The sequence below is a fragment of the Pezoporus occidentalis genome, unplaced genomic scaffold (genome assembly GCF_034315485.1).
Source record: "Pezoporus occidentalis ecotype Australia unplaced genomic scaffold, CSIRO_AGI_Poc_V1 ctg169, whole genome shotgun sequence".
In the NCBI taxonomy this organism is placed as follows: Eukaryota; Metazoa; Chordata; class Aves; order Psittaciformes; family Psittacidae; genus Pezoporus; species Pezoporus occidentalis.
Genome location: NW_026913521.1, coordinates 1,442,344 through 1,456,508, shown reverse-complemented (window position 1 = coordinate 1,456,508; position 14,165 = coordinate 1,442,344). Strand labels below are relative to the sequence as shown.

The 14,165-nt window shown below is 50.4% G+C and overlaps 1 protein-coding gene across 1 annotated transcript; it reads right to left on the bottom strand.

The window, feature by feature from the left end:
- Positions 1–4,363: 4,363 nt before the first annotated feature.
- Positions 4,364–8,668, bottom strand: LOC134161058 (QRFP-like peptide receptor). Its single transcript, XM_062613577.1, has 2 exons — positions 8,512–8,668; positions 4,364–8,116 (listed from the first exon to the last, which is right to left on the bottom strand). Exon 2 carries the CDS (start codon positions 8,020–8,022, stop codon positions 6,694–6,696), a length of 1,329 nt encoding a protein of 442 aa, XP_062469561.1. The 5' UTR covers positions 8,023–8,116; positions 8,512–8,668; the 3' UTR covers positions 4,364–6,693.
- Between the last annotated feature and the right edge of the window lie 5,497 nt (positions 8,669–14,165).

Sequence of the window (14,165 nt, the reverse complement as noted above, 5' to 3'; positions counted from 1 at the left end):
AAGCAGATGGGAAAGTGCCAGATGGGAAATCCGGGTTCAGTTCTGAGGGAGGCAATTAGGGAGGTTACCGACTCCCAGCCACCCAGCAATTACACTATGTCAAGCACTGGTACCACTTACCTGCTGCTGGTTGTGCCCATTCATGCTGGAAATGGTCTTCCTCCACACATGCGGCTTGGTGAGATCCTCAGGATGCCTCTGGTAATGATTTACTGCAGGTTTAATAGTGTTATTAGTTTAGCCAGTCAGACCTTTATCAGAAGAGATTAGCAGGTGTGTGAGAGCTTTAATATCCTTGGCAGCTCTATTTCTTCCCCGGTAATTGCCTTAAGATGGTTTTACTTCACTGTCTGGATTTTCTTTCATTCCCCTTTTTATTTTCTAGCTTATCTCCTGAACGTTTTGCCACATTTTCCTTCCTCACACCAAGAAATAGCAGCTCATGACTTGTGAGTGCTACCTAACAGGGTACATCAGCCTAGAGGCTCATTCATACAGCTCTTTAATCCAGCAGCTCCATTCTTGTGGTGAATGGCTGAGGAGAGAAAAGCAGGGGTTCACTGAAAACAAGTTAAGTGGAAAATGAAGCAAGGCAAAGGCTATGTGGCACCTGGGTAGCAGCATGCCCCTGCAGCAACCCGGAGATGCTGGAGCATCTCATGGTGGGCAGGTCTTTGCAGCTGCCCTTTGCAAGCTCAGCTTCACAACAGTGATTAGATATAAGAACAGTTGAATCTCCTGAGCCTGCACCATCCAAGTACAACAGATCCCCAGGCTGTGGCTAAGCCTGTTTCATGGAGCACAGGAGCCAGCTTGGGAATCCTCCCCAGTGGCTTTGCTTGAGGGATGTGGTCCTTGGTGTTTGGAGTGCGGAGCTGAGAGGCTCAGCTTGGCCAGGCACCAACAGCCACCTGTGGCAGGGGCAGGCTGTCAGGCAGATGGGACACCAAGAACCAGCCCATCAGCAGTGTGACTGCTTGCTTCTCTGTGAAAACTGGACCCAGAGAGCTTGGCAGAGTGCTAAGGAATTAATTAAAAGGGTTAAGGAATGATTAAGGTTTGGCAATGTTGCCCTATAGTGCACCCAGCATTTTGTGCTCCGCAGTACCTGTCTGTCATCACAAAATCTCACAGAGACAGGGGTAAGGCATAAGGGGACAAGCTGTTAATTCCTGGATGTTTCAGGTGCAGGAATATTTTATATGTATTTGTAGAAGGGAAATCCCCCCAGATACCCCCCCCCCCCCAATTCACAACATAAACCAGCTGAGCTGTCTTAGGGTGCAATGAGGTAAGAGGGAAAAGGCTGGGCATAGGAAACATTTAAAATCAAAGGTCTCATTGTAGCTCCATGAGACTTCCCCATGCACTGTGAGGATAATCACAAGGTAATCAGTGCCCCGTGCTCTGGAGCCTTGAGACAGCTCTTTACCAGTGCGCTCCAGGCACTGATTTGTTCACGGGGTTTCTTGCAATCAGCAAGAGACATCAAACAGGAAGACTGTGGTACAGACTCCTCACTTGGGAAAATGCTGTCTGCAAGTGCTGTGTCTATGTTGGTGAAATACTTAAAAATACTCTTTGAATAAAGTGTTAATGAAAGAATTCCATTCCATGACTTCCTCACAAGCTTTAGTGAGTTAATGTAGAAAGTGGGGACGGGGATGGGCAGTCGCATGAGGCCGCATTGGCTTTACAGCTGTGTCGTATCAGTTCTGAGTCTTAGGACTTTGCCTAAAGGTGTTTAGCAGGCAAAGAAAGCAACTACTGCAACTCCTGTGCCCCTGGGGCTGACCTAACTAGTGGTGATTCATACCTAGAAAGTCTGGGAAAGTCTTATATGATCGCCATATGGGCCAGGTGAGCAGTGCTTTCCCAGAGGCTGACTCTTTCCCAAAGGGCTCCAGCAGTCTCTTCATTGTGCCTGCTCTTTTATTTGTTCTTCTAGCAGCTGCCAGTGGTTTATATTCATGCTGGATATAACCAGAAAGGTAAACTGAGCTGCTAGGGGTTTTCCTGGAAAGTTCCCTAGTTCTTTACAACAAGGGTATCACAATGCACTGGAAATCCAGGAAACTCCTGCATTCTCCCAGTTCTTTTAGATATTTGAAGTCAGCAGGGCTCAGGTGTTTGTGTATGGGATGTACTGTGGTGGTGGGAGCGCAGGAGGAGACATGGGAGCTAGAGGGAGGGCTGCTGGTAACTCACCAGCCAGCTTCCATCCTCGTTAATCCCAGCATTGATAAGTATATAACGTATAAAATACCAACAGGCAGGAGTTTCCCTTGGGAGGACATTCTCCTTTCTGCAATGCTCAGGGTTGTTGCAGCGAGGGTGCTGACCCACTGAGAGGGCTGATGAATCTTGGAAGAGGAATAGATGTGTTATGTCTGTTGTGTGGGCACCATGCACCGTCCGCAGGGACTCAGCTCTTGCTCCTCAAGTAACTGAGTGAGCATTTCTCAGCTTGTGCTGTGTCAGCATTAGTACTTCCTCCTGTCCCTACTCCAGCTGACTGTTTTTCTCTTGATCAAATGATGCCAGGTCTGAGCAAATGATGCCAGGTTTGGAATCAACCCCCGCTTTTCCCCTGCTCTTTAAAACAGGACTCAGGTTAATGTGGATGGGATGTTTTTTTTTGCATGGGGGTGTAAGAACAATGGTACCACAGAAGACCAAATGATGCTCAGCCCAGCATCCTGCTCCCAATGGTGGCTGGTAGCATGTGTCCTGGGAAGGAGCAAGAGTGCAAGTTATAAGTTATATACCCGATGCTCCCTAAGCCAGAAGTTGCATCATTGTCTTTAGTAGCCCCTGATAGCCCTTTCTGCTGTCTCCTCTCGAGCCCTTTTCATTGCTTTCAGCCCTCACCACCTCCTCTGTCTGTGAGCTCAGTGGTTGCCATCCTGTGAGAAAAGGTGCTGCCTTGCCCTGCACATGCTGTCTAATCATTTCACCGGCTTCCCCTGTATATTTTATTATAAGAAACAGCGATTCCTTATTCTCTGTGTGAGGGCTACGCACCAGTTGTGATTATATGTACCTCTATAAGACCTCATAAGAAAGATTATCTCTTTTATTCATCTCTCCAGTGGTTCTCAGGCAGAAAATAAACCTGTGGTATCTTTGAGGCAATACTGACAGTACAAGGACAGAACATGGAACATTCCAGAGAGAATTACCTAACAGCAACTCTATGGAAGTCCTTACCACAGCAAAGAGCTGTCAAGAATTGGAACTGGCTGCCCACGGAAGCAGTTGAATCACCATCCCTGGAGGTATTTAAAAGATGTGTAAAAGTGGCACTTAAGGACATGGCTTAGTGGTGGACTTGGAAATGTGAGGTTTACAGTTGGACTCAATGATGTCAAAGGTCTTTTCCAACCTAAATGATTCTAAGTAAAGCTGTTTTAAACGTCCCATTTGGATAATGTAAAATGCCTGTATTGATTCCAGTAGCAAAGCAGAGAAGAAAGACCCGTGAGGAAAGGAGTGGAACTGGGATGCATTAGCAGCATTGCTGTGGGAAAACTTTGTCCTTGAGACGGCTAAAGTTCACATTTCCAGCCTGCCTGGGTGCATTTGGAGAGAAACAAATTTCCTCAGGCACGCATAGAGTGTGAGACGTTTGCCTTGAGCTCCTTTGAGCAGACTGTTCGCCACATACAGCTCTATCTGCTCCTGATCCCTTGCAGGTCCGGTTGGACAGGCTCTTGAGCAACCTGGTCTAGTGGGAGGTGTCCCTGCCCATTGTAGGTGGTTGGAACTGGATGACCTTAAGGTCCTTTCCAACCCTAACCATTCTATGATTCTATGACTGCCCATCAAAGTGCCTGCCATCTGAAACAAGGAGCTTGTGTGGCCTGGAGGACACTCAGCTCTCTTCCCAGTCCAAAATGTAGAGATCTTTTATCAGATAAGAGGGGAAAAAAAAGCCACTTCCCCAAATGTTGAGGTTTCACCTCACTCGGAGCCAGTGTGAGTCAGCCAGACGCTGCTGCATTACACAGACCTGTTCAGGTTAATAAAATCACTGCCAGAGCCTGTGTGGCACATGGGATGCTGAGTGGCTTTTGCATTGACGTCACTGCTTCTCATTTACCCTTGGGGGATAGTGACTGAAATTCATTCCTACCTGGCACCCTTTTCCATAGCAAACAGGTGTCTGCAGCACAAAAGGAGCCATTCAAATCAGCAGGGCAGAGAGGGGGTGTTCATCAGGGGAGAGAAGCCATGAATGAGTTGTCAGTGAGGGGAATTCACGGGCAAAGAGTGATAACAATGAGAGGCAAGGGGGGGATTTCACTATAGAAACAGTGGAGCGTGGGGGATAGGAGGAAGAGAGCAGGGAGGCAAAGAGGAGTTAAAATGAACAATTCGACTTTATTATAGGAAAATAGGAACACTGAATGAAACTGGAAAATACATTGAAAAGTGTGAAGAGGAGACGAGCTTGCCCAGTGGAAGTGGGCCTTGCCACCGTGTATCTTAGTGGTCAGGAACGCTGTGGGGCTGGAGAAAGGCCTGGGCATCTGCAGCAGGAGGGAAAGGCACAGGCACGTTCAGAACATGCAGTCCTGGGTATTTCTGCCTCCATAGAGGGTACAGAGACTCTCAGAGCACCAGGCATCTGTTCTTGAGCTGAGAGAAGAAAAGCATCTCCTCTGGGATGCTTTAAGATGTGAATGTCTTGCACCTTTGATTGCACCATTTGATCCTGGCCATTTTCAGAGCTGGGCCACTGCACGGGATAGAGCTGACCTGGCATCTCCACCATCCATCCACTTAGGGTTATTCAGGGCAGGATTAAATACGTGGGTAGGGAAGTGTCAGTATCGTGTCACATCTGGTCTGGGGATGGAGGCAGTCAGGACCTGGAGGCAGTCAGCATTTGGAGAGAGCTTTTAATGCTGCTCACCCTGGCACGTTTTGCCAGCCCTAAAAATATGCCTTGAAAGAGGAAATAAAATATTCACAGGCTTTTCTCCACAGCTAAAAGCTGTAGGTACGCTCACATATCACCTGCAAAAATGCAGATGTTCTCATCAAACAGCATACATAAAAGCTATTTCTCACCCAAAGTAAAACCAAGGAGTTGTAATTTCATTCTCGTTCGCACAAAAAGAGAACATAAATAGTGCAGGGCTCTGTTAAGAAGGGATTCTTTTGTTCTCCAGGAAGATCATTGTTAAAACGTTACTGAGCAATCATTACAAAGGTGGGAGTCCTGTTGGGCTGAATGGCTGTGTTTTGGCTCTGGTGGTTTTTGTAAGCAAAAAGCTCCCCAGAAGGCAGGAGAATATTACCTGAAACTTAGATTTGCCAGAACACAGTTCCCTTGTTCAGCAATTACAAAAGGCAGTCCCAATCATCAAAAGCCTGAATTCCATTAAATGCAAAATCCTATCCCAGGAATGCTGCTGCACTGGTCCTGGGACTTGCTGAGAGGAGTGCCCGGCTGCGCTGGGTGCTGGTATATCAGTAACCAGGGCATGGGCTCTTCTGTGACACTGAGCATCAGGCGGGCACGGGGAAGGGACTGAGCCTTAGTTTCATTCCAGCCTTTAGGGTCTTTGTTGTATTCCTTTTTTTCTCCCACCTGCTCAGGTCTGATGTGTTTTCATGTAGATATTTGGGAGAAAGGCTTCTTTCATTTATAAATACAGATCCAGTGCTCAGCACAATAGAATTCTCAAGCTTTAGTGGGGCTTTCTGATGTTAAGGTAATAAAAGTATACCATTTATTTATCAAAGCCTGCTCTAAAGGAGATGATGGGACATAGAGGTTTTAACCTATTTCTGATCTTCAGGAAAAGCAAGCACTTTGATTCTCTCCTTCCCAGACAAATAGCATTGCATTAGTTGATTCTGATTTTATTAGCTATAAACCACTTTCTATTTTTATTTCCACTTGCCCCTGACTTTGGTGCAGACATGCCTGAACAGGGTTTTCAAGTGCAAATGATGTTAATAGATGCCCAGTTCTTTCCGCTCCACCTGCAGTAACGTAGCTGGGAGAAAGAGAGCTGATGCCCAGAAAACATTTTCCTATTGCATTTCCTACATCACCTCCGAGGCCACATTATCCCTTTTGAATTCCTAAGTGCAGAGTGGTGATGGCTGCTTTAGTGCTCCTGGCTCTGTCTCTTCACATCAGGAGGATTTGTTTGCATGGAGGACTGAAACAATCAGACAATGAAATCTCAAGTGGTAAAGTGTGTGAAATTGTCCTCTACTGTTACTTTATTGTGATGCTGTTTCTAGCATTTCTTCACTGCTTGCAACTACAACTGATGGGTTTGGAGCTCCGAGTGCCTCTTATTGCTGCTCTTTAATGGCACAGGGCAAGCAGCAGCAAGCAGTCAAATCGTTGCTGTATCCAAACAGCATCTCTGCATCCAGAGATGGAGCTGCAGGGAGAGCTCACTCGTTGGGAAGTTGATCTATGTAATTATGTGGCTGTTGACTGGGCAACAGGCTCCACATCCAGTTGTCCCCAGTAAAAAGCTTTTGTCTTAAAATCTGATCTGAGTTAAAATATGTCACCTTTTTCTCTCATTATTTGCTTCTTTCCCTGTCTCAGTTTTTGAACTGGTGGGGGGAGTGATTAGAAGAAAGGTTTTTTTTTCCCATCATTAAAATACCTGGCTCAGAAAGTCCTCCTTAGAGTCATTAAATGCAGGGGAGGGTGAATCACAAAGAAGTGTTCTCACTGGAGACAGTGTTTGGAGGTGGATGCTGGCAGGAGTTCAAGTGTCCACACTTGTTCTTGTGGCCACAACCTCCCTGACATCTTCTGCCCATGGCAGGGGTGGCAGAGGGTCCTTTCTTTGCAGGGTCCATTGAACTTTGATAAGAGAGCAGCTCTGGGACTGAGGAACGGGTTGTCCCTTCAGACAGAGAGAAATTAAAGAAAGAGACCATTCTTTGGTGGTATTTGCTCTTCATTTCCTTGGCTGACCTGTAGAGGTTCCCAACAAAGCAATAGCATATGGGGTTGAGACTGGAATTGGTGAGGCCAAGCCACTGGGCAAAAGGTCTGAGCTGCAGGATCCAAGGAGAAGGAGTCACATCCTGCAGGGATTTGGGGATGTTGAAATCAATCCAGATGTCCATCAGGTAGACGGGCAGCCAGGAGATTGCAAACAGCAGCACCAGGGCCACCACCATCTGCGCTACCTTCTTCCGTATCTTCAGCCTGGAGGCTGGCAGAGATCGGTTCAGGGCAGTGCTCTCCTTCAGCTGGCTGCTGCGGCTCCACAGCTTGCGCACTGTCAGGAAGCAGATGACCATGTTGAACAGGACTGGCAGGCAATAGAGGGCACAGAAGAGCAGAAAGTTGTAGGCTTGCTTGAGCCTCTCCTGAGGCCAAATCTCCCTGCAGATGGAAAACACCAGAGGCAAGCCCTCCACCACCCCAATCTCATCCCGTTTGTTCATGAAGATGAGGGGCATGCATATCCCTGAGGACAACAGCCACACCACCAGGATGGTGCTGAGGATCCTTTTCTGGGTGAAGAAAGACCGGGCGTTGAGTGGATTATGCACGCTGTAGTACCGGTTCACGCTGATGACGGTCAGGCTGAGGACGCTGGCGGAGACAGAAACAGCCTGGATGAAGGGCACTGCCCGGCAAAGGAAGTCCCCGTACACCCAGGCTTTGTAGATGAGGTTGCCCACGGTGATGGGCATGCAGACACACACCACCATGAGGTCGCACACTGCCAGGTTGATGAGGAGGCTGCGGGTGGCACTCAGGCTGGACACCCGACTCCGGCGCTTCCGGGTGAGCACCCTGATGGACATGATGTTACCCACAAAGCCCACCACAAAAGACACCAGGTACATCGCTGTGAGGCTGATGGTGACGGGCTCCTTCACGAAGAGGAAGAGCATCTTCTCCAGCTCTTCCCATCCCAGCTCCTGGCTCCCATTCCAGAGCCCACCTTGGGTTTGGTTCTCCTCCTGCCAGAGCTGCAGAGGGCCTGGGGGGATCCCGGGGGCTGGGAGGGAGGAATTCATGGCTTAGCTCCCCCCGGGCTCCCCGGGCTAAAGGAGCCGAGCCTGCCGCTTTGCCCTGTGCGCTCTGGGCATGTTTAGCCGGGATCAGCCGCGCCTGCAAAAGACGGTGCAGAAAGAGGGGGTGAGCGCTGTGTTCTGGCTGGGCTCTCCCTCCTCGGGGAAGGGACCAGCTCTGAAATGGCTTCTCGGCAACTTAGTGAAGAGGCGGCCGTGAGCGCCAGGGAGGGCGGGCTGGGCAGCGGGCACCGGCCCGCGGCTCCGCGCGGCCGCGGAGAAGACAGTGCCTCCAGCGGGAGGGAGAGGAAGGGGGGCACGGTCCCCGCTGCACCAAGAGAGCATCCCCGGCCCGCCGCGACTCCCCTCCCTCCCGGGAAAGTTGCGTGCCCCGCTCCCAGGCAGCCCCCAGACCCCCGGTTGTCCCCCCTCGGTGCCCCGGTCCCTCGGTTCTCCCCCGGTCCCTCGGTTCTCCCCCGGCGCGGCGGCACTTACCGGACGGAGGATGAGCAGCGCCCGGCCGGGCTCCTCCCGCGGGCAGCTCTGCCGTGCGCGGCAGCGCAGGGACCGCTGGCACCGCCCGCACCCGCATTCACCGAGCGGCTGCCACCGCACGGCCCCTACACCCCGCGGCGCGCACCCGTGTCCTCACTCACACGGCGCTGCACAAGCTCAGCCCCCGCCGTACAGCCCCCGAACGGGAGAGCACACGCACAGTCCTGCATGCGGACCCCGACAGAGCTCCCTCTCCCTACACCCCCGGCACGCACGCACGTCTATAGACCCCCTCACACACTGTGTAGCCTCCCCTTGCAAGCACTTGCCGGCACGCACCTTCCTAAGGTGCCCTGCACACACACGGCACCCACACCCCGCGGGTCCGCGCCCGATGTGCGCTCCCCCGGCCCCTCCTGCTCACGTTCCGCACACACTGGGACGGCCCAAGCTTTGCACCCCTTCTGCACCCACACCCGAGCAGGACCGGACCGGGCATAGCCGTGCCGAGCCGAGCAGAGCTGAGCCGAGCCGAGCAGAGCCGAGCCGTGCCGAGCAGAGCCGAGCCGTGCCGAGCCGAGCCGAGCCGTGCCGTGCCGAGCCGTGCCGAGCCGAGCCGAGCCGTGCCGAGCCGAGCCGAGCCTTGCCGAGCCGAGCCGTGCCGAGCCGTGCCGAGCCGTGCCGTGCCGTGCCGTGCCGAGCCGTGCCGTGCCGAGCCGTGCCGAGCCGAGCCGAGCCGTGCCGTGCCGAGCCGAGCCGTGCCGTGCCGAGCCGTGCCGAGCCGAGCCGTGCCGAGCCGTGCCGAGCCGAGCCGTGCCGTGCCGAGCCGTGCCGAGCCGTACCGAGCCGAGCCGTGCCGTGCCGAGCCGAGCCGTGCCGAGCCGAGCCGTGCCGAGCCGTACCGAGCCGAGCCGGGCCGAGCCGAGCCGTGCCCGCCGGGTTAAGGTACCCCGGCCGTGGTGCTGAAGGGACAGCTCCGCGTCGGCCGGGCAGGGAATGGGCAGGGACGGGTAGAGCCAGGCTGCGACCGGCCAGGAACAGGGAGCAGGCAGGGCAGGGGCATACATGTTCCGTGATGTTCCCCTCTCTTTCCCCTCTCCAGTGGTTTCCTGGACTCAGCTCAGTAGGGCAGGGAGGTGCCCAGGCACTACAGCTCTTGCTTCTACTCTAACATAGGGTCACAGAATCATAGGATGGTTTGGGTTGGAAGGCACCTTCAAGCTCATCCAGTTCCAGTCCCCTGCCACGGCCAGGGACACCTTCCACTAGACCAGTTTGCTCAAAGAGCCATCCAACCTGGCCTAATTTGAACACCTTTGTGAAGTTGAGTTTGTTGTTTGGGGTAAAATCACAGTGTTTAGAAAATAAAGGCATGGTAGATTGAAATGTCTCTTATAATTAGCATTGCACCACAGCATGGTATACACTGTGTTTATAGGCACTCTGCTATGTGTCACAGTAAGATTATTTTGAAGGGAAAATATTGGAAAAATATTCCCTTAAAATTAAATGCTTGAAGCATCCAATTACAGTAAAAGTGGGCTTTTGATGGGAAAGGTGTTTCCAGCACAAGTTAAACACAGATCCTCATGAAACTTCTGGCCCGGTGCAGCCTTTGAGTTGCTTCTTTCCCCAGTACACCATTAACAGCATCGCTCCCCTCTCCTACTGTGCTCCCCAGCAGAGGCTGGCATGCCAGCAGTTAACACCACCACGGATATTGGAACTCACTCAAGCAAAGAGCACTCCAGAAAGAACGCCAGGGTTTTGTCTTTTCTCTTACACTGGAGGAATGGGAAGAATGGGTCATGGAAGAGAGTCAGTTGAAAGAGTTGAATGGTTTGGTTGGGGAACAAGATTGGTTTGTGAAATGCAGCTTTTGACTGGAGGTACCCAGACGGTGCTGGTGAATCAAGGGGCGAAAGTCTGACAGAAGGAACTGATACCTCTGCCTGAGGTGTTCGGTTTTAATTTGCTTTCTTTGCCTTCTCTGAGAGAGTTCAAGGTAACAAACACAGCCCATGTGAAGGCTGCTTGTCACTGGATGGTGAATGCCCTTGATTTCAGCAGGAAATTCTCCATTCAATTTAATCTATTTATGTGAAAGAAGAAAGTAAATATTTTTGGTCAGCCTTATGTGAAATGAAAGGAGGATCAGCAGCGGAATCACATTTGGGGTGGGGGGAATGTGATCAGCGTATAAAGCTCTTCCACATTACAATGCATTCACTTTAAGCTTGTGACTGCTATTCCCCTCTAGTTTTATGTATGTGTATTTATTTATAGACCGTCAGAGACAAACAACTTCTACAAACTAATTACAGTGTGTTGCCCAGAGCACAAGGTACACATTATCCTATGCGGTGAAATGCATGGATACTCTCATGGATGCCTAAAATCTGCTGCAATTTCACAGCTACTCCCCAAGCAAATAGATCTGTCACAGAGGCAGCTGCACAGGCCAGGGTCAAAGCTAGCAATTGGGAATCACCGTGCTCCCAAGCCCTTGCCATCCGCTGTCCAGCCTCCCTAAAGCAGACCTGCTATTAGGCACAGAAAACAACAGGATGGAGGTGGTTAAGTCAACAGTTTTAGCAGGTTGTTAACAGAGTACAGGAGAACAGAGTGAAGAAATGTGCCAGGGCTCTTTGATCGCATTTTGCTCAGGCAGTTGCCTTCCAAACATTCAAGCTAATAAAAGCAGTTAACTTCTTTTTCCTTTCTGCCCCATGCACTTTATTTGTGACCTGCATGATTTACTGCTAAGGAACCTTCAGGGCTTGAAATACCTGTCCAGACTACTAAGTTGATCAGAGGTTCGATATAACTACAATGAATCTGCTTTTACGTCCATTGGCACAACTCACAGATGCCAACTCATCTCTACCGGCGAATGACAAATCTACGTGCTGTGTCCAGCTGATAGAGAGAACAGGGCCATTGCTTATAATGAGTCCATTGATTCTAACAGGTTCAAAGTCACCGGATAACTCAGGATGGGGAATCTCCAACGAAAATAAATGACATGCCCTTTTCACATCAGTTCCCCGCTTACGGAACAGCTTTGGAGCAGAAGCTGAATATAGCCCACAAGAGACAGGAGCCATCCTTCAGCAGCAAGGATAATGGACTGGACTGCAATGTACATCAGAAATAACCCACAGGAGTCACAGCTGTGAAGAACTGACCCGAGAGGAGCAGTGATTCAGCCACTTTGGGCTTTTGCCAGAGCCTCAGGAACTCTCACAACAGCTCCCAAGCCTGTCTCGGCTGCCAACCCTGCTCTGCCCTCTGCACATCGGAGTCCCAGGGCAGGGTAAATTTAGCAGAGCTGTCTCAGCACAACCTCCTTGCTCCTGCTGCAGCACAAGCTGGGTGTCACACAGCCGCAGTGACAACTACCTGTCCCAGGCCCAAGAATGGGTGCTAGTTCTGGAAAACCTGAGGCTTTTCCAGCTTATGCTGATGACCAGGTGCACCTTGAGAGCGTGTAGGTGGAAGAATTAGTCCACTTGTACATGTACTTATTCTCTTAGACTCTTCTCCCTGGTGAGTACAAGGGGACAGTGCTCAGACTCCCTGCTGGTGCACAGCCTCCAGTGGAGCTGCATCTTTGACCCTGTGTGGTGGCTGGCACCCAACTGAAGGGCGCTTTGTGTTCTTAGCTTTCTTCCTCTGCCTATCCTGACATGCCTGATGTGTCTCAGCTGCCATAGCTTAACTTAAAGGCCTATTTTGAGGACATAGCTGCTTTCCCCCACCCCCTGCTTGCCCATCAGATAGGTGCTGGTTGGACTGCCCTGGACAATCCCCACCTTCATCGTCACTTACCCCTTCTGGCTCTCCCACTCCTGATTGCTGACATGGAGATGGGAGGACCATGGGGTAAGGGAGGCTCCCCGAATCTCTGCATCTGCCCCTCTGCTCTGTAGGCTCTTTCCCCTCCTAGGGACCCAGTGGCCACTGCAACCCTTGAGGGTCTATATGAGCATTTCTAATGCTTAGTATAAAGAGGAGTAATACTGAAATCTGTCTCTCTGGGTCTTGCCGTGAGGAAAGAGGAGCAGCATCACCATTTGCTGACTTTTATTGGACAAAAAAGGTGTCCATCCTTTTTAGCAACAAAATCCCCATATCCCGGGTGCCATCGGTTTGAGGGACCTCTGAGCCAGCTTTGCCGCTCCCTCTGCTGGTGGCTGCTCTGTTCCCATGCCATAGCCGCTCTGATACTGCCGTTTCTGGGTGCACACAAGCTATTTCTGGCACCACAGTCCAGGTCCTCGTCATAGCTCTGGCGTGGCATTCGCTGATGTTAGTGCATTGATGGAGCTGTGAATCCAGGAGGAGATAAGAGGACAACGCTGCGCACAGCCAAAGACAATACACAGAAGATGCCAAGTGCACTTCAGATGCTTTGACAATAAAATAACAAACAAAAAACGTCTGGGAATTGATGTTTGTTGTTTGTAATTACTTTTATGAGAGTGGAAATCTTTCTTCCGCCACTATTCTTCCCCCTCAATCAAAGAGTGAAACGTTTAAACTGTTTCAAGTGTCCTTTGGAGAATTTTAAATGGAGAATGTGTGCATTTTAATGCCTGAGAATATTCACTGGTGCCTGTTTTCATAAACAGATACGTGCCAAATTCCTGATTTTCTCTCCTTTTTATTGGAAACCTCTTAGATTGAGTGCTCCGGAAATGTGGCTGAAACAAAAAGGTGATTTTGTACAGAAGAATGTGTCTGATATGATGTTCACGTGCTCAAGGACAGTGAAACACCATTTTGGCATCAGTGTGATTGAAATACGTCTTTCAGATACCTTTGCTTTTGGTTTGTGCAGCAGCGCAGGCAAGAAGCAGGGTGGGGAGCACAGTTCTGAATGTGCTTCTGCAGGGTCCCTGCTTAAAACCAGGACCATGCCAAGTGAACTGGACCCTGTTTGGTTAAAAGGAGAGTGACTAAATGGAGATGCACTGCATAATAAAGTGGGTTTTCAAAGGAGAAATCAGTTCTGTGGGTCCCTAATACACTGCATGAATTTAGAGGCAAGATTTTGAAGCGATGCTGAGCACCAAGTCAAGAAGTTTAAAGAAACCAGGACTTAGCAGGGGTGGCAGCTGACACACAAAGTGGCTAATAGCCCTTCTCTCCTGTGAGCTGTGATCCAGGATCAGTTGAAGCAATGGTGGGATTTCCTCCGTGTCTATCTTTTATGCGGCAGGCTCACCTTCTGGATTAATACAGGCACCATCAACCCTCGGAATAAATAAGAACCAGACTGAAAGCAAAGCCCAAATCAAGTAGATTTGGTAATTGAGGAAATCTGGTGGTTTGGCCAGGTCTGTGGGGCTCCTTTTCATCCTGTTATAACTCTAGTGGTCTAAGCAGTTTGCCACTGATGTTAGTGAGAAGAGAGGCAGATAAAACAAGGGGCTGCTAAGACAGTCGGTCCTCTATCCTAGCTACATGCTGCCAGGTTTGCATACCAATACTGCTTCCCTGGTGCTCTCTACCCAGGTGCAACAGGCTAATAAAGGGCTTTCTAGATGAGAAAGCTTCCTAGTTGCATCAGCTGATTGCCATCTGGGGGAAGTCTCTGACAAGGGCTTTAAATTTGCCACTGTTTGCCTTCTCCCAGCTGCAGAGGCTTG

What these genes read in the sequence shown, in the direction of transcription:
- LOC134161058 (XM_062613577.1), bottom strand. Translation starts at nt 8,022, where the DNA reads ATGAATTCCTCCCTCCCAGCCCCCGGGATCCCCCCAGGCCCTCTGCAG.